This window comes from Apostichopus japonicus, chromosome 22 (assembly GCF_037975245.1).
Source record: "Apostichopus japonicus isolate 1M-3 chromosome 22, ASM3797524v1, whole genome shotgun sequence".
In the NCBI taxonomy this organism is placed as follows: Eukaryota; Metazoa; Echinodermata; class Holothuroidea; order Aspidochirotida; family Stichopodidae; genus Apostichopus; species Apostichopus japonicus.
This window is the reverse complement of record NC_092582.1, coordinates 8,412,114-8,432,344: the sequence shown is the minus strand read 5'-3', so window position 1 is coordinate 8,432,344 and position 20,231 is coordinate 8,412,114. Positions and strand designations below refer to the sequence as shown.

At 37.8% G+C, this 20,231-nt stretch overlaps 1 protein-coding gene across 14 annotated transcripts in view; it reads left to right on the top strand.

Annotated features, from left to right (window-relative positions):
* The window catches only part of LOC139963344 (alpha-(1,3)-fucosyltransferase 7-like), a 30,336-nt gene extending 11,540 nt beyond the window's left edge, over positions 1-18,796 (top strand). For 5 of the 14 annotated variants that reach the window (XM_071963998.1, XM_071963997.1, XM_071963999.1 and 2 more), the window contains 2 exons: positions 10,651-11,377; positions 13,465-18,796. In XM_071963998.1, coding sequence (XP_071820099.1) covers positions 10,818-11,377; positions 13,465-14,284 — 1,380 coding nt within the window. In that variant the 5' untranslated portion in view covers positions 10,651-10,817 and the 3' untranslated portion in view covers positions 14,285-18,796. Of the gene's footprint in view, positions 1-245; positions 5,070-5,528; positions 5,690-6,532; positions 7,603-8,162; positions 9,761-9,802; positions 9,882-10,650; positions 11,378-13,464 lie in introns of those variants that run through there. The other 9 variants (XR_011791560.1, XR_011791559.1, XR_011791563.1 and 6 more) reach the window with 8 other exon arrangements.
* The last annotated feature ends 1,435 nt before the right edge of the window (positions 18,797-20,231 follow it).

Below are 20,231 nucleotides of genomic sequence, written 5' to 3'. Positions count from 1 at the left end.
GAACAATAATTTTTAGTTATTACAATGAGTGCAAGTTACAATCTCAGTGAATAAACAAACATAACATTTATGCTGGCTCCAACCCAGTTACCTTGGCTATGAGCCTGAATGTCTCTTTTGCAATTAAAATCAAATAAATCATATCTTGGAAAATCATTTGAACAGGTATACTGTATCTTTGTGACACTTCTGTCCTCACACAATGCCATAAATATGTTTTTTTCCATTTTTATTTCACATTACAGATGTACAGAACATCCTTTAGAGGAACAGTACAGCACAGCATAGCGTTATGGCATGATGGATGTTTTGCAAGCAGATATAAGGGTTGGAACTGGAAGTATTTGTGTTGGATTGTTTCATTAATAAATGTGTGCTTCTCTACTTTACGTAAGATGATTGTCATATTTCTTGTTCTCCAGTGAAAGCTATGGAATTGCATAGTGAACGTTGTTAACATGGATACGGACAATTTTGAAATAGCTAATGTCAAAGCAGTTTCTCAGCTTATTTAAATACCATGCATCAAGGACACAAGAATGGACAATGGGAGTAACAAGTATCCAGAATGTAGATATCACAAGGCTTCAAGACAATTGAACAAACTGTACCATAACAGACAACAACAAACATGGTGTCTCAGTAAAATGAAGTTACTAAGCTAGTGCAATGTATCATAAGAATTTATCTTCTCCATGGTGTCAAACATTGATTGTTGCATTCAGTGCGTTATGTATCCTTCTCCTTTCTGAAGTATTTAGCATTGATTTGCATGTTCATTCATAGTGTAAGTAAACTACATAATTGATGTCATCAAAGTTACAACTGTGTCATATTAAATAAGTAAATGATTGAATATTGGTTTCACTACATACTTGATTGTACACTATTTGGCTTTCCATGATAGCAATATCTGATCTTTTTAATTACTGTAGCTTGTTCAGTCATACCAGTAGCTCTAATGTGACATTGATCTTGGGTTATTTATTGTTGGTACAGAATAACTTGTCTTTATTTTGTATTGTGTGAGATCAATTTAACATAACATATTTTGTGATGTCAAAGAGTGTTGAAGAGGTACTGTACTCTTACTTGCAGCGAGTAGTGATAAAACAGTTCATTCAGTGCTCTCATGATAACCCCAGTCGGGCCCAGTGGCAGATGGAGATAGTGGCAGATGGAGATGTTTGAAATGCAGGGGACATTATAGGGTCTTTTGAAGTTTTGGCAAAAGTTCTTTTGCATGTAAAGCTGCTATACTTACTGTATCATGGAGAAGTTCCACAATGGAGGCATGGCGTCTCCTAGCCTTATTTGGGTATATGTCCTTGCATTCCGTATTTGGAACACTGCCCTTCTATTGTTTCTATTGCTTATTCTAAAGTTAGGTAAGTCAGTATTGTAACATGTTTTTTATTTTTAACACATTGATTGCATCTGTACAGTTCTTACATTGAGTTCAACTATATACAATAACAATGAGCAGGGAAAACTTACCACTATCTCACTTGCATTTCTTAATGCTCAAGTGACCATATTCATACTTTAACCAAAGCATTTCTTCCATATTAGATAGTGTTTATCCAGAGTAGGTTACAGGATATTTTCAAGGTGGGCTATGTAGTATTGTCCCCAAATTTAGCATGCTATAATTGCTAGAATATTTAATATGTTCGTAGAGGTATTTACTTTCCAAATTGTTCTAAGGCATTCTAATTGAAAGCATAAGAAGCCTGAATGTCCCAGTGAGGTAAATTTCCTGGAAGGTGGTAATAAAACCAATTTCACCAACTTTGACCAAAGGTAACCATATTTGAATATCTGGTTTATTTGGGGCCAATACAGCATACTCTGGTCGAGAGTTGGCGTGGAAGCCACCATATGTTTGTAGTAATGCAGTAAAATGTAGTAAAGGCAGCTGGAGGAGTCCAGTTTACCCCTGTGCCGAAGGTCATTCATCTTTTAGGTTTTTTTGGAGAACACTTTAACCTTCCCAACCACAGAGCTCCCAACTGACCCACAACTGCGGGTTGGACCCGCATTCTAACACCCAAAGCCCCTGACCCGCTCAAGCATCCCAAAAACCTGCATTGTAATTGACAAGTATACATAAAAAAAATTGCATCAAATTTGGACTTAGCAACCATCATTTCTTTGGCATTTAGCATAATAGAGTATAAAACCTCCTTTACATCATCATGCATTTGAACCTCAAATTAGGCTATATTTCATTTCATTGGGGCGAGCAGCGAACATTTTCATGCCACGGGCAAGAATGAATTATCACCTACTACTCAATTTATTGATGTTACACACAAAAAAATGCACTTTTCTCAGAAAATTGTGGGTGACAAAAGCCTTTCTAGGTGCCACCAGTTTACATGTAGGCATCACCAGGATTAAAAAAAAAAATAAAGAGGGGAGGGAGACACCCCCATATACCCCTCCCACAGGACGGCAATTTGTGGCATGGACCAGCATTTGCCTTCTCAAGAGTTGGGAGCTATGCAACCATGCCATTAACGACATGTCTCTATAGGCCCAGGGGATTGAATCCTTAGGTAGCCGTCCTGAGCTAGTGCGAATCAGCAGAGAGAGGTTGTGGATGCTACGCCTTCGCACCTTTCAACCTCATTGGCTCAACATTCAGGAAGGACATGACTAACTTTTCTTCATTCCCCCTCCTTCTCCCCTTGCCCCCCTCCCCCATTACTCCTCTTCTCATAGCTTTTTCCACCTTTTTTTCTCCACACATTTCTGTCATTGTCCTTCTCCAGTTTATTCCCTACACCTTCCCTTAATCCTCTCTTTGTCCCTCCACTGTTTATCTCCTACCTATCCTCTTCCCCTGTTGGTTTCTATCTTTCATTCTTCTCTCAATCCCTTGTCTACTAATTCCCTTACATCTATCTCTTTGTGTTCACCATGCTCATTAACCTGTCTGTATTATGTGCTTGTTTTTTCTACACAGGCTCTCTAGTGGATAAGCTGTTTGCTCACTGTTTTATTTTATTTTGAACTCAAGTATTGAAGAACGTTAGGCCAGAAGCAAATCGTTTCGTCAAATAACAGTACATAAGCAGCACACATTCAGTCACATGTTTATAGAGAATTACACGACGAAACTATTCGCATTTTATTTCTTCAGCAATTTCTCCAACAAAAATCGGCAGCACGAGATCATAGGAGCCCATATGACCTTCCATAACAACTACCTGCTGCTACGAGCTGGTATAGCGTTTTCCCAGCAGTACAATATGCACTGTTCCATATAGCAAATCGAAAAAAATGCGTAACTCGAATAGCACACAGTACAATTACACAGTGTGCCTATAGGTTACGCAACACTGAGAGGCAGATTAGAATCTCGGAAATCTGATACCATCGCGGTAACGGTACCCATTTGCGTATGCTGTTTATAGCTTAGGATGAGAATGCCATATTAAAGAAATGAATATGTTGCCGCTGTGAGAAGAGGGCAGCATTGTTTTTATTTTTTAATAGGGGAATACGTTGAGACAAGATTTTTGATTTTAGCAATTTCCTAGCTGAGAGTGTGCCTTTAAGCATTTTGGAGAACAATAGATCATCGTCATCATAGTTTATGAGTACTCCTGTGGAGTATAGTGATACCCAGTAGCATAGGAAGGTACTTTTGAGTGGGGGGCTGAAAAATGATGGCCGGCCTGGAAGAGGGTGCAATATGGCACACTTCAACACCCACTCCATTTTGTAAACTTAATTTTGTATTTTCGCCTGGCCTTAGATGCAGTTTGGTGCTCCAGATGAGATTTTTTTCTCATTTCGAAATGAAAAAGGGGTTTCTGACTTGCGGGGGGGGGGCGGAATGATACTTCCGCCCCTCCACATTTTTCACTGGGGGGCTGGCACCCCCCCCCCAGCCCCCCGGTTCCTACGCCCTTGGTGATACCAACCAACACGATAATGAAAAATATTTCATATCTAGCCTCTAGGCTTCTAAAAAAATTGTGGCTGCCTTATCTCTTTTTGTTGCTTTTTGTCTTGGCTACTGTCAATTTGAAATATTTGCATTGGGTCTATTCCATGTGCTCAGTTTCTGGTGAATCATTCTGCTCATGATTTCCAAGAAAATAACTGCCTACATTGAAGTGATCCTCAGTTAAAGTAAAGTTTATTTGCCCAATAGCTGAACTGCCTCTATGCTATGTCTGTACTGCATGCCACTATTTAACTCTATGGAAAGTTACTTTAAAGGGTTAAAAGTTTACAGTGTTGCGGGGAGAACTGTTTAAATTCCTTGGCAATAAATCATTGAAAGCATAGTTAGTGGAGGTAGTTTAGGTTCAATTTGCCCCTCTATTGTATTCCCAGGTGAAATAAATGGCAATGAAAGTAGATACAACTTTGGGCAAGCAGGAGGGTAATTACCAGTTGTTATTCTGTTTAAAAAGCTCTGCAGACAAAGTAACAAATAACATGATTTGTCTGTATTTGATGATGTAAATTTGACCTTATATAGGGACACTGTAGGAAGTTCTCCAAAAAAAAAATTAATTGAAGGGGTGATGCCCATTGTAAGTAATGGATACAGAATGAAGAGCTCTAGGTTGTTGTTTTTGGTTCTTTTTTTGTGGTAGATTAACAGGGAAAAAAATGACTCATGTGAAATCCCTGGCGAACTAAACAAGGAAAATACAAAATGAGGTTGATGGGCATGTCAACACTATTTTACAAGAAACATGCAATAATGATAACTTTGAGCTGCATGATGACACAGTTGAAGTTAATAGTGAAAGGATTCTAAGTATATAAAGGAGCGACAGATAGCCATTCCTCTCCTGCACAATATGTTGTTGTGAACTTATTTACTGTTAACTTTAATTTGCAGTATGGAAACACCAAAGTATGTTGTTGTTGTTGTTGTTTTTTGAGGAAGATGGAGTCAGCAGATTTAATCACAATTTATCAATTTTTCCAGATCAGGATTTTCAGGAACTAAGTTAGAAGCCAGCGCATTACTATTCCTGTGGGATCTTAATAACCTGGATGACTCTATTGAAACAAACAAGGCTTTGGAAAGATATTTGGTAGGTCAGTTTAAAAGTGTAAGGTAGTAATCAGAAAACAGTTTTCCAGAGTGTAATGTTAGTTTATCATTATAAATTTGAAGCCAAGTCAGGTTTTATTGTGTCAGTGGTCTGTACAAAATAAAATATTTCCTGAGGGGCTAATTTCCTTTTTCTGGGAGACAATTAAAACTCTAAGGTAGTAACAGACATGAAAGCATTTAGATAACAAGAGTTGGGCAGAAATGATTTTACATTGCGGTGCATTCTACATAAGTGGGCTGTTAAATCAATCTTGTTTTTGACTGGACTCAGAAAGGAACATTGCAGCACTGCATTGCTAGTTCCTCTTAAAATATTGATAAGAAATTAGCAAAAGATGCCAAAGTGTGAGATGAAATAGAATTACTTGAATATTTCTGTTTGTATAATAATTATTGAATGGTTTCTGATTAACTTTTCTTTTGTTGTTGTTTCAAGAAGAAAAGACTATCAATTCTTGGTGGCAACACGTTGAAGGAGTGCGTTAAAGAATCCTGGGTGATGTATTGGCAAATGCAGTTGCTACCACACTGAACTGGACATGTACCACTGGGAAAACAGCCTTTGCGAAGCTACATGTATGAAATACATAATTGAAAGTGAGTTTATATGTGTCATTTTTGTTTTCAGCAGCAGTGAAGAGAACCTTGAGTTGTGGGGAAGGGGTTGTGCATTTGACTCATGGATCGGCCAACTTTTCAATGCAACACCCCATCAACGAGAATTCTTGCTTTAATATACATTGAATTCTGGTCATTTAAAAAAGTTACTACAAATATATGTTGATGTAAGATGTGTTGTTTCAGATGCAGTTGAAAAGCAGCATTAAGCATTGATTTTAAAGTTAATTCACCATATGATTTTATTGACCAGTCCATTGTCACTTTCTTTCCCAATTGATGGATTTGCAACAGTAATGCATGTGTTCAGTATAAAATGAAAGAAGGTGACTGTCAAAGGCAAAGGAAATATTTCGTATATCACTGAAAAAATGGTAAATGTGTGAAAATGTGAATAATGTAGTTTAACCAATTGTGATCATAATGTGAGACCCCAGCCGATACTCATAGCTAGTGTTACAGTATGCACAGTAATTATCAAAAAGCTGTGACACGTCGAACTAAGAGTCAGACAGGTGAAAATTTGCAGTAATTTTAAAAAAAATTAAATTTAATTTTTTTTAATGTTTTAAATTTTATAATTTTAAATTATTATTTTTTTTAAATTTGCATTTACAAAAAACTTGCCACGCGCCACCTGTTACACATGTTACTGTGTTACGAGCACAGTACAGTAGTAACTGATACATGGTTGTGGAACATGAACAGTAGTAACTGTTCTAGCTATGAGTATCGGGTAACCCATTATTGGCTTCATTTTATTGCTTGTGTAGAATGCAGTCTTTTATGTAATGTTTTGTGTAATGTGTTTCGTATTAACAGAAGCTGTACGGAGGAACTGCACAATCGACTTCATCTGATATTCAGGCGGCGGTGGTGAGATTTCTGAAGGATGCATCTGATTGTGAGGGAGGGCGAAAATCTCGGACTACACCACAAACAGTTGACGAGTGAATTTCTTTAGTGCTGTTGCAATATTTAATGCTGGAACTCATTTTCTCGCTTTGTAATTTACAGGCGTAATAAAATGATAGCAACTAATTTCACTGTGTTAGTCATTATTTCTTCACATGTAACCGCATGTGTAATTCAGTAAAATCTGCAGGTAGACCAATAGCTCTGTTCTAGTAGTACACCCCAAACAAGCTGGCACTCTTGCTGGCATTCCCTTGACAATGTGCTGGGACAAAACCAGACATTTGACAGACAGTTTTCTGCCGGAACACAGATATTTGGTTAGCAATTCATGTGAAGATCTCTGCCTAGCGGGTTGCTGGCGGAATACCAGATTTGGGCTAGCAGGTCGCCAGAACACTGGATATTAGCTAGTGGATAGCCAGTGGCTCTCTCTGACAGAAATTCAGCGGTACTCCGGTGGTAAGCTTGTGTTTCTCCGGCGGTCTGCTGGTAGTACACCGGCGGTACACTGGCGTTTCTTCGGCGGTCTGCTGGTGGAACACTGACGGTACACCGGCGGTACGCTGGCGTTTCTTCGGCGGTACGCTGGCGTTTCTTTGGCGGTCTACTGGTGGAACACCGGCGGTACGCTGGAGTTTCTTCGGCGATCTGCCTGTGGAACACTGGCGGTACACCGGCGGAACGCTGGCGTTTCTTTGGCGGTACACCGGCTTTCCCCGCCGGTGGACCGCCAGTGGTGCAGCTGGCGGGCCACCGGTGGACCGCTAGCATGATGTTATCTGGGTAGAGACTGAGGTGTCACAGACAATATATAGTAATGAGGCACTGCACGGTGTACCCTGAACTATATTCTTATAGTTTCTCTCTCATGGCACCCGATACTCTTAGCTCGTACAGTAAATTCTGTTCATGTCCTGTAACACATGTTAAATATGTCTCGAACCAGTGGCGTAGGAAGGTACTTTTGAGTGGGGGGCTGAAGACTGATGGCCGGCCTGGGGGAGGGGTCTAAGGGGAGGGGGTGTAATTACTACTTTGTGTTCGAGACAAGGGCGTAGGAACCGGGGGGCTGGAGGCGCCATCCCCCAGTGAAAAACATGGGGGGGCGGAAGTATCATTCTGCCCCCCCCCCCCCACTTCGCAAATCAGAAAACCCCTTTTTCATTTCCAAATGAGAAAAAAATCTCATTTGGAGCACCAAATTGCATTTAAGGCCAGGTGAAAATGCAAAATTATTTACAAAATGGAGTGGGTGTTGAAGATGTGCTATTTTGCACCAAATTGCATCTGAGGCCACCTGGAAATGCCAAAAAATACAAATGGGAGGGGGAAACCCCCTCCCCTTAGACCCCTCCCCCAGGCCGGCCAGCAGTCTTCAGCCCCCCCCCCCCCACTCAAAAGTACCTTCCTACGCCACTGAATAAGGTTATCCTAATCACTCTAACAGGCAAGTTAGCAATCAAGAAAAAAATCCATCAAAGAGTGACCAAATGACAAGTCTTTTCTTAATTCTCACCTAGACCTCAAGTTTTATTCATTTCTCAAGACAAGGTTAAAATGTGACAAGTTGCATTGCCTCAAGAAGTGCGGTTTTTGTATGATACTACATGCATGTGATGCAGTATTTCTCGGGTTAGGGTTAACCATAGGGGTTAACCCTAACCATAGGTTTTTTCCCGGTCCACAAGATACGTCATTCATTGGGCTGTATCATGCATGATGACATTGCTCGACATATTTAACTGTGTACAAAACGGTTCTCTTGAGAAATATACTGTCACGTGAGGATTGGCCGTATAATTCTAGTTTTATTTATGAATAAACATTAGCTAAGTATGCACATTGATGGTGGAAAAGGGAGTGACTGCTTAAATATTTTCTGTTATGTTATTCGTTTTGTTTTTACAACCTTCGTTACAAGGACACGGAACACAGGTTTGTAACCTCATGTGATTTGTTTGAAATGTTTTGTCTTCTTTGAAGATAGGAACATCACATAATAGGCATGACATGTGGGTTGTAATTACAAGGTTTTAACTTATTATTATTTTGACCATCGCAGTTTGCCCATAGTTAATGAGTTTCCCAAAGTTATCAAAACTTCAAATGTGTATATCTTGGAAATGGCTGGAGCATTCGAAAAATGTCAACAGATTTTGTAATGAGTATACATTACACACAATAAATGTACTGAATATGGGGCAAATTGGCTATAAGTGTCCGTAGTACGTTAGTGACACCGACTTCCGTTACCTCTGGATGTGTACTATTTTCGACTTTATCATGTGAAGTATATGTTCCCTTTCGAGGAGAATTGTGATACACACCCGACGATGATCCCACAGTCACAGTCTCGATGTAAGGGGACTGGGGGTTGAGAGCGGATCAGACGTTTGGTAGTTTGGTTTTCGTGCCCAGGTTCTTTCCTGGGTGACATTTCTTTAAAAAAAGGGGGTTTTCGACTATAGACTAAACACACTGCAGAGTTACTACTCTTGACTGGCTCTAGTTATTCACATCTCCCGTGGCCTTTTTATTTCAAGTCTAACCGAAGGTCGATAGGACATTATGGATTGCTTTTTACGTGCAAAGAAACGGACACGGACCAAAGGTCAACAAACCAAAATCAATCCCAGTCTGTTTAACAACCACCAAAAACCCAACTGAAAACCCACAAACAGAAATCTCTCACTAACCCACAAATGTATAAATGTAGCGTTTAACGTGACGTGAAAAGGACACGGACCCAAAGGCTAACAGAGCCAAAACAATAAAGCTCTACAAACCAGCCCCAAAAAGCCAACTCCAAACTGTTCATACTGTTCATACTTTTATAATGAGTGCAGTGTGTGTTTTTGTTGTGAGAATGCATTCATGGATTCAAAGATATAGACCGTCATGTAGAGCGCTCTGTAAATGGAGCTAGTTGAAAACAAAATTATTGTTATATACTCCTGGATTCTTCAGCCAATATGTTAACTTAAACCTAATTTTAAAGACATGGTTAACGATGACGAATGAAAGTTGAATTTCGGGATGTGTTGCTGCATACAGGAGAAGGACACGTATGGCTCTTAATGAATAGCCTATACGTGATTCGATGTTTTTTTTTTTTGTTCATTGTTTATACAGGTATGTCCTTTTTATTATAAACGTTATCTGTTACTTTCACAGGTTGACATTCTTAGTTTCGTCCTTCTTAGTTTCTTCATTTGCTCCTCTTTAGTGTCAGAGAATAATTACAAGAATTATAGTAAGTAATGAAATGATAGCTGTGTTTTAAAGCTCTCCTAAACATCAACATTTAAGTTTGTGTCTATACAGCCAAAAACGTAATATTCTTTCGGGCTGTGCCAAAAGTTTAGCACAATTTTGAATTTAAGCACCGTCGATTTGACCAAAATTGCTCAGATAACTATTACAGACTATTGGAAGACTTAACATAATTACCCCATCCTCTCACTCCCCCCCCCCTCCCATCTATCCTTTACGAAAGAGGAAGTTGCACCCCTGCTTGAAGTTATCATTTTAACCTTCCTATTATATTTCAGTCAAAGAATCTATAACACTTTTTAAAGTTGACTGTCTTTATTTTGTACTGAATAATTAGAAACTATATGTACCATGTAACATATATCTTTGACAGACCTTTCAGTGGAGTAAGAACATCAGTACCTCACCCGCCCAATTTTGATCGCAGAGAAAGAGAGAGAGAAAGAGTTTATCTGTTGATTTTGAGAAGAGCGGTACCTTTATTATCACAGTTAGCCTTAAATGTATAACTTGCAACTTTAATTGCAACATTAATTTTCAACTTTCATTTAATATATGAGGAGGTATGGTGGGACTAAGAACCCGGATGGGGTGTGGGGCGGGGGTGAGGGGTTCCTGTAGTAAAAACGTCTCCACGCTGTCCACCGCATTACCGAACCTTCAATCACATGTCCGCAAAAAAACTTAAAAAACTGCATTGTTATAACAAGGATGCATACACCTTGATACATATTTTCTTTTGATTTCAGAACTGGGATGATAGTGCCGGATTCGCTCAAATAAAAATGAATCTTGACTCTTAGTACAAACGAATCTTCATAACGACAACGTCCGGATTCATACGTACACAGTATTAGCTAATACTAGGGAAGTATTTTATAGTCGGGTGCTGGCTTTTGCTTCTGCAATTGGAACAATGGAGAGCAGGCTACATACCAGGCTACATACCACCATTGTATCATTATTGACTTTCATTTTGGCGATGACTGCAATTTATTGGGAAAATGGCAGAAATTCCGTACAAATTTACACATACCAGCCTTCATCCTACCGAAAAATTGATGCCAGGTTGTTGGTGGCTGATCAAATGAGGACTCCATCGCTTATACCGGTCATTTCTATGCTCAACGAATCTAAACAAACAACATATCCTGCCTCCGAGAGATTATCTTCGCCAACTTCAGACTCAAATGACAAAACATCTCAACACACACCGCTAGGAATTGGTGGATTTGGCGGTGGAAATGTAACCAACTCATCGTCACCAACTAGAGAAGGCGGAATACGTTCTAATTGCGTGAAACAAATACAACTCTGGTCTAAATTCGCTTTTGCCTTCCCTGAGCAGGACTATGACTGTGCTAACACTAACTGTAAGGCACGGTACATACACAGTAACTCCTATCAGAGGTTAGCTACGAGCCACGCAGTCATACTACATCACAAAGGAACATGGCGCTGGGAAGATATCGCAAGGTAAAAAAAAAAGGAATTATTTCTCGTCGTAATACTAGCAAGCTCTCCTGATCAGTATGTTTCATCCCCATTCGCTATTTCTATGACCAAGATGTTCTCTTTGAAATTAAAACTTCTCCTTTTTCGGCTATCAATAATTTCATCAAAATATTTGAAAGAGATGACCGTATAATGTGTCAATTGTTCCATTTTAGCAAACCCTTGTTTATTTCAAAAGGAAATAGTGACGTTAGTCCATACAGAGATATTACTACAGAGTTTTAACGATTTGACTTTATTTCCTATCTTCCCCTTCCCCCAGTCTACTTATGTAATTTCTTATTCTACCTAACATACAAACCATTTTAGGACTGGATTTTACCTTAAATTTGCAGTTTGTGACGTATTATTAATTAATAAACACTTTTCGATATTCCACTCCCAGAGAATCTCGCGCAGGGTGAAAAGGATAATGTTTACTTTCAATATATTGGGGATTATATTCGAAAACAAAACATAGCTACGTATTAAAATTTAGGTACTGTACCAATGACCGTTTCCCTGAAGAAATTACCCTTTTGGCTTTAGGCGATACCATGGTTCTATTCATTATTGTATTTTACTTCCAACTTCAAGATATCGTTATATGTTGTTTTGGAAAAACAAATAAATTAAATTAAACTAGCTTAGTTTCAGATGTCTTTAGATAATAGAAAATTACAACTCCACCCTGATAGGCCTTAATTGGGAAGGGGTTAAAAAAAGACTTATTCGTTTAAGTAGACTTACTTCTTTAATTTGCAAAATGAACTATGATTATGTTCCCCCCCCCCCCCCCCGGCCCTCCCTCTTTTTTTACAGTGACTATTGATTTCCTTGAAAACGGATTTTGAGAGAAAATGTTCGAAAGATTCTAATCGGTTTGAGATCTGACCGGACGAGACTTTGGCAAATCAGAAATTCTTTTAGATATGCCTCAAGTAAATCTACACCAAAAATCACGTCATTGTAGCGGACTTATATAACTATATAGCAATGCAGTGTGTGTAGGTACACCATATACCACAATTAGGGTATAGTGTACTTCCGCCTGAAGAGTTAACTAATGTCGGGAAATAGTCCTAACTTGACCTTCTGAGGGAACTTTCTTGGGAGGGCATTATAGTGTCATCATCATCATACGTTTGTATGTTTTGGATGTTGAAGAGCGTCACTTGATCTACCGATAGTTTAAAAATCTGGAGGACTGAAGCTGATTTAAGGTACTTTAGACATTCCTGGGTGACAAAAAGAGAAGATTCCGCAGCGAGAGCTGGCAGATTGGTTGGGGATCACGAAGCTAATATTTGGCCTCTTCTATAGCTCCTATGGTGGGCAGGTGGGGTAGGACATGTCAGTTGGAAACTTCTGTCTATGTTCTAGCAGTCTTGGCAGGTTGTGATTTTACTGTGTAAGTCAATAGAGCAAATTCATTGTGATAACTGTAACATTACATTATTGATATGTTGAAAAATATAACCTCACTATGAATTTCTTGTCTTCCATTTTGCTTGAAGTGGTCAATTTTGTCAAAGTGTAAATATTCCGCCTTAACGAACAATATTTCTAACATAGTCAACAACGTATGAGAAATGTGTGGATAATATTATGTTACAACTGTCATGTGGTTAGATGTTTTGATTTGGATGCTATCAAATTTATACGAACTTAAAGTTATTTTTTATTGTTATTTTATATGAAAGTTACTACAAAAACAGATATGGAATTTCAGATAATCTACGCACAAGGTCAAGGTAATCTATACGTTGTGCTATACTTGACACTTTAAAGCTAAAATTTACTTGGCTTGCAGCTGGCATTCTATACTGTAACTAACAATTAATACTGCATCGCCCTTGCCCATGAACTAATAAAAAAAATGGGAACATTTGCTTTCGACCTAACCTGCTTAATTTTCAAATATTGAATATATGTCTGTTCCTTTTGAGAAAAAAAATTGATTCAATGTTCATAAGTAATATCCCGATGAACTCATTGCACCAGAAGGATAAAAGTTCCCAGCTTCCTTCCTGACTGAATTGATGAATTCTTTTTCTCTCCGTTTACAGAAATCGACCAGATGGTCAGATGTGGATTTACATGTCCAAAGAGAGCCCTCTAAACTCCAAAAAAATGAAATCAGAGAACCCTTCCCAAATGGCTTACAACTGGTCAATGACATTCCATACCGATTCAGAAGTCACCATTCCGTATGGAAGGTACTTTGGGAATTCACCGGAAATCCCTCAAAGTGACGATCGAAATTGGGCGTCTGGAAAGACGAGGTTGGTGGCCTGGATGGGGTCAAACTGTGGGGTTACCTCTTGGGGTAGGACCAAATTTGTACGGGATCTTCAGAAGTATGTTCAAGTCGATACGTACGGCGCATGTGGAAAATTGAAATGTCCACGGAATAGTGAAGCATGTGACCGAATCTTGAGCAGTCATAAATTTTACTTGTCGTTAGAGAACAGTGAATGTGAGGATTACATCACGGAGAAATTTTGGGATAAAGGACTGCGTAAAGACATGGTGCCGATAGTTTATGGCACAACACGTAAAGATTACGAGAAGGTAGCGCCGCCATATTCGTTTATTCATATCAGTGATTATAAAAATATGTCGGATCTGGCGGATTACATCAAATATCTGGATAAGAATGATACAGCTTATAATGAATATTTTGAATGGAAGAAAAAAGGATCGGTAGAAAGTTATAACAAATGCCAAGCACATACTGCGCAAGACCTCTTCTGTGGAATTGTGAAAAAGTTGGAGGAGATAGATGAACAGGTTTTCAAAACAGGTCAAACCCAGCCTGAATTTATGGATATTAACAACTGGTGGCGGGCTTCATGTCATCATCGTAAAACCATTTGGTCGCCTTAAAATAGCAGCAAAAATATAAACATATACTTACATAAAACAATTAAACATTTACAAATCTTTTGTAAAGCATAATTTTATAGCTAGTATTTTTCAACTCAGATTGTGTGTTAAGATATTAAGAAAACATACTCTACAAAGTTTCTTTTTCGAAATAAAAATACCTGTACAGAGACAATCCGAAAAAAAAGAATAATTTCTCTGCAGATAACTCATTTCAAAGTTCTACCAAAAATGAAATTATAAAAGGCAATATTGTTCATGTGCTTTCGTGTGCTTATTTGCCTATCCCGGCACTTTCCTCACTTCTGTCAACTTTTTTTATATCACAACGTTTTGCAAATCTTTCTGCATTTTCTATATTTTCGGAGGTAAACTCAACTATATATTCAGATGTTGTAATTTCGCAGTATTATGGAAGGAGTGGATACAGGATGTTACAAAGGATAGGGTTTAGCTCAAGAGCCGTTCACACTACTTGTCCGCAGTAAGCTGTATTGAGATTTCAATATTCATCATTATTGTTTAATTAATTAATTAATTTAATTTAATTCATTCATTATTTTTATTTAATTTAATTAATTTTCGGCCATTATATAACGCGCCATATCTGTCAACTTGACACTCCTGGCGCAGGTGTACAGTCTTGTTCATGGCTAAGGTCGTCTCACACGACTTTACAACTTAAACCTGGTCATTGGTAACTTGTCACACCTATACACACCAAAGTGTGCACAATTCAAACAATCTTTCCTGGGGCACCCACAGTGAACCAAAACCACGTTTCCCACGGGGGACTTCCCATAGGGTGCAGGCACAAACCTGCGCACGCAACTATATATATTTACAAGTAACCTCGCAAGTCCCCATTTATAAACCTGGGTGAAGAGAGGCAATGGAGATAAAGTGCCTTGCCCAAGGACACAAGGCAATGACCTGGCCAGGGCTCGAACCTGTAATCCTTAGATCACGAGACTTAACCACTTGACCACAACGCCCTCCCAACCCTTAATCTTCCCCTTTAATGGTCCCACCTGACCAATAGGAATTTCAAACATGCTGCAGCCCAGTTAATATTGGAGTGGAATCAAATCATGACATAACAATGAACACATCTAAGTTCTCTGCCACTCCCATATTTGGAGAAAAAAAATCGGACCTTAGACACAGATTACAATACAATCAAGTTATTTCTCGTATGGTGCATTTCAGTCTATATCACAGCTTCTATAACGTGAAATTCAACATTATAAACACAGAAAGGAAATATGTTAATGTGGAATAAATGCTAAAATTAATATTTGGTGAGAAATTTACAGTCGATGTAATATATGTTTTAGCTGCGTGGCCATATGGTTTCCAATTGACAGGGAGAAATATGAAATATAAAAAACATGTTGTATTTGACATGACACAACGTTTTGATGTTAATCATTCCTCTGGAATAGGTTGTTAATCTTCCTTATCTTCAGACTATAGTCATGTATCCATGCATAACATAATTGGATGTGGAGTTAATGAGAGCCTCATGATGCGTTGTACATAAATACATAAATAAAATTCCCGAAACGCCTTGATATTTCGGCAAAAGTAGCTATTTTATGGGCCAATAACATGCTTATTGAAGGGCGTTAGAAATCTAACGTCTGGTTCTGAATATAGTTATCTGAAGCATATTCATATTCGTACCTGATATCTAAGGGCAAATAGATATCTCAAAGTCAGAGTGGAAAAAAATAAACACAGACAAGATTACTGTAACATATATATGTAAGGCAAAAGTGAGTTTTGAACCGATTATCAGAACCATATCATCCATGGAGTTAATTTTTGGGTGATGTTATGTTTTCGTTATTCTGATTGAATTTTATCTAAATATGAGTGGATCAGTTGGGAACTTTGCAGAGAACGATTTTACAATATTAAGACATTATGGATAACTATAGTTGCATCAGCTTAATTAAATGCTACACACGTATTATGCTGCACACAAATGCTGCACACGCCATGAAACAGGTCTGGATCTTTCTTCTTTTTTTTTAAGTTTCTATCCACAGGGCCCGTGTTTTGACCTTCAGAAGGAGGGTCCATTTTCTTTAAAAAAAAGTTGTGGGAGTTTTGAAAGTCTGCTACTAACATCATTTGTGAATTCATTTTTATTATCCCTCGTTGAGGGTTATGTAGCACTCTATGACCGAATGATACTCACTATATTAGATTTTGAGATGCATTTGCAGTAGCTTTAAATCTGAGATACGTTGTTGATGGTTTGACAATGTATTGTGAAGGTTTGGCAAAGAATAATCCTACAAGAAACTTATTGTGGTTATTAGTGTCCAAAGCTGGGGAAGAATCACAATGACCACATTTTAAGAGACATGCGTGGAACAATTTTCAGATAGCGGTATTATCTGGGACCCAGGCGCGTAGCCAAGGGGGCGAAGGGGCGATCGCCACCCCCCCCCCCTTGATCATATTTGTTTGTATGTTTTTATGTTATCGCTAGTAATTTTAAGCTTAGATGCAACTTACCAGGCCTCGGAAGTGCCATTTCCAGCGATCTGGGAGGCATTTTCAGCCAAAGTTTTCTTGTACGCGTAGCGCCAACTCATTATGGCGCTACGCGTAGATAGTTTTCAATGCAGAATCTACGGCTCTGATAGTTTGCCTACAGGTTCGCCCCTCTCTTGGCAAATTCCTGGCTACGCGCCTGCTGGGACCACTTTGATTACAGAACTGAATTCTCACATGACTACCTTTTGTGCGTGATGGAACCATTTGATGACGTTTCAGTAAAGTCTCGAGTGGTCACCTGGCAATTGCATGGTAACATTACTTATGAAACTGCTGTTTGAAATTCTGTTCTTCACATCGACATTACGTACCGCCTCGCAAAAATTTCAAAATGGTGGCCACCCGATTTTTCTTCTCATAATGCATGTTGTATGTATTAAGGTTATGATTTTTTTTATATATATATACATCTGGAGAGTTTTACACATATTAGAGATTTTTTTCTACCTGAAAACTCAACTTTCGTGTCTCAAAACACAAGGGACGGAATTTGGACATGTTTTTATGATATTAGAAACATTTTTGGCACTTTTTTGTGTTCATAAAAAAAATGCAACATTCTTCTTTTTCTTTAAATTCATATATACCTCAATTTATTATGTTATAAACCAAAAGGAAATGTTTCATATTGCATTAACATCTAAACTCATTTTGTCCGATTGACCAGTTTTGGCTTTCACCTTAATGTGAGAGCAATCGGTATGAGGAATAAAAAAGTCACTGCCAGGTATAAAGCGCGCCTAACCTGCATCTATATGCATGGTACTGCCATGAAATTAGACTCTTTAGATACGCCATACACCTTGCATATAAAATAGGCGTATTGTCTATAAGGGATGAAAAATGAGGGAGGACCGATTACCCCCCCCCCCCTCTCGCCAATACCAGGGCCACACTTCCTGCAGGATCCGCACTTGAACCTGGTGATAGAAAACAAATCTCTACCCTAATCTCTACCCTAAAGTAGTATGGGCATGGCATGGGATATGAATGTCTAGATGTGAAATTTATTGTTTTACTGCAATTTAGGTGTCATGAGTTGTATCTGAATTGCAAATTGCATATTAAAATTATTAATATTATAGGGATTTATGACTATGATTATGACTATGATTATGACTATGAGTATGAGTAAAATATAAATTATAAACATACATCTAATGAATAATGTCAGACTCAGACAATAGTGAGTCAATCAATGATTGACTGTTCACTTCCTACACAAAAAGTAGGTCTAGAAGAAGATTGTGAAGGTTGTGACCGAAAACTGAAAAGTTATAAAGTTTCTTGAAAGTTTGAGAATAATGAATGTGAAGATTAATATACGGAGCAAAGAAGTTTGGGTATAAATCATGGCCCTGTAGTTTATCATGGACCAACACGAAAGGATTACGAGCAGTAGCACCTCTATATTCCTTTTTTCTTGTGTGAAAGTAAGTTGGCCTGCCGTTTCGGCCAACTTACCAGTGTTTCGGCCAACTTACCAGTGACACTTTTCTTATCAGTGTTTTTAAAATATGACGGATCTAGCTGATTATATCAAATATTTGGATAAAACTGATACAATTTATAACGAACATTTGGAATGTACAAAAAAAAATGATCTTTACGAACACATTCGCCAGAGAGTTCTAATTTGGCATCGCAGGAAAACTGAAAGCCGATCACGACCAGCGATCTAGATGTGAAATACAGCCACAGATTCTCGATATAACGAAATGGTGGGGTAATTCATGTAATAACCGACAGACAGTTTAGTCAACCTGACATATATGACGTATAATTCTGGCAAATGGGCGAAATAATTCGTGAAAGGGCCTCGAAACACCAAATAGTCCTTTTTTTCTTCTTTTCTTATACACAATTATTACAATTTGACTCATATACAAACATGGCAGTGTCTATGCCGTATAAAGGCTACCACCATACTTATAATTGGGTATATTGTACCATATATATATATATGTATGTATATATATATATATATGTATATATATATATATATATATATATATATATATATATATATATATCGTAATAAGTTGGAAAATCAAGAACAGTGAAAAAACTTTCAGCCTCCACCGGGATTCGAACCACGGGCCTATATATATATATATATATATATATATAAATAAATATATATATATATATATATATATATATATATATATATATATATATATATATATATATATATATATATATATATATATATATATACTTGTATTACTCGTATATTCTGCCAGACAGCATTGAGTAAAGACATTTATATTTAGATAACATATTGAAGGGAAGGATTTGAAGACGTCACATAATGGTTTATAAGTATAGTTAATGGAGGCACTCAGATTCTACGTTCATTGAAATTGTTCAAATATGGGTGAATGGATGGAGCTTTAGTTCTTTGTTAACGCAAATACTGCCAATCGGGGTATTAAACGTTAAGAGTGAGCTATTCTATTTAACATAGTGCTTAACGCACAGATTATCTTTTAAAGGAATACATTGACACAGACTTCGAAAAGTATATGTGTCTCCAAAGTATCAATTCAGTTTATACAGAGGAAAGCGTATCAATGTTTTCCAACAGAAGTGGAGATAAAGATAGGCCTATATATGCTATATATATATATATTCTAGTTGACTTTTGTGATTGATCATTTGAATGACTTTGTCCTATATGCATTACGTCCATAGTATGATTGCAACTGAGAATAGAAACAAATGAGTTGTAGAAACGTTTCTGTTTGTAAGTTGATAATCTTTAACATATTTCATATTTTTACATATTTCTGGAACGCTTCTTTAAGGCCAAATTAATAATGATTTATACAATTTTTGTTGAAGCCCAGTTAATCACCAGTATATACAGTACTTGGTCGATGCTGTGTTAGAGGAACAGACATTTCAATTTATAATGAATATGTCTTTTGGATTTGTTTTAAAGGTTAAAGTAACTTAGGAACTAAGATATTTTCATTCTTCACACAACAATCACCTGTTGTTTGAATACCCTTTGTAATAAGTTGCAAAAGAGACTTCGATAATTTCCTCGAAAAGTTCAGCAATCGAGATATTGAGCAGTTGCTTATAAACCAAAAACCCGAATCAAGGTGGGTTTTACAAGATATCACAAATTGAACAATTTATGTCACAAAACCAGGATCCTTCCCGATGGTAGGGTCTCCTAAAGGTCAACTGTCCAACTTCACCAAGCAAAGTCCAAATATTATATCAATGACAATTAATCAGAAAACTAGAAAACCATTCCCATATGCAAAGGAGAAAAGGGATTCTTTCCTTATGATTGGATGGGACACTGTCGAACATCGAAAAGTATGATAAAAGCACACCTGGGCTGTTTAAGTTAGAGTGG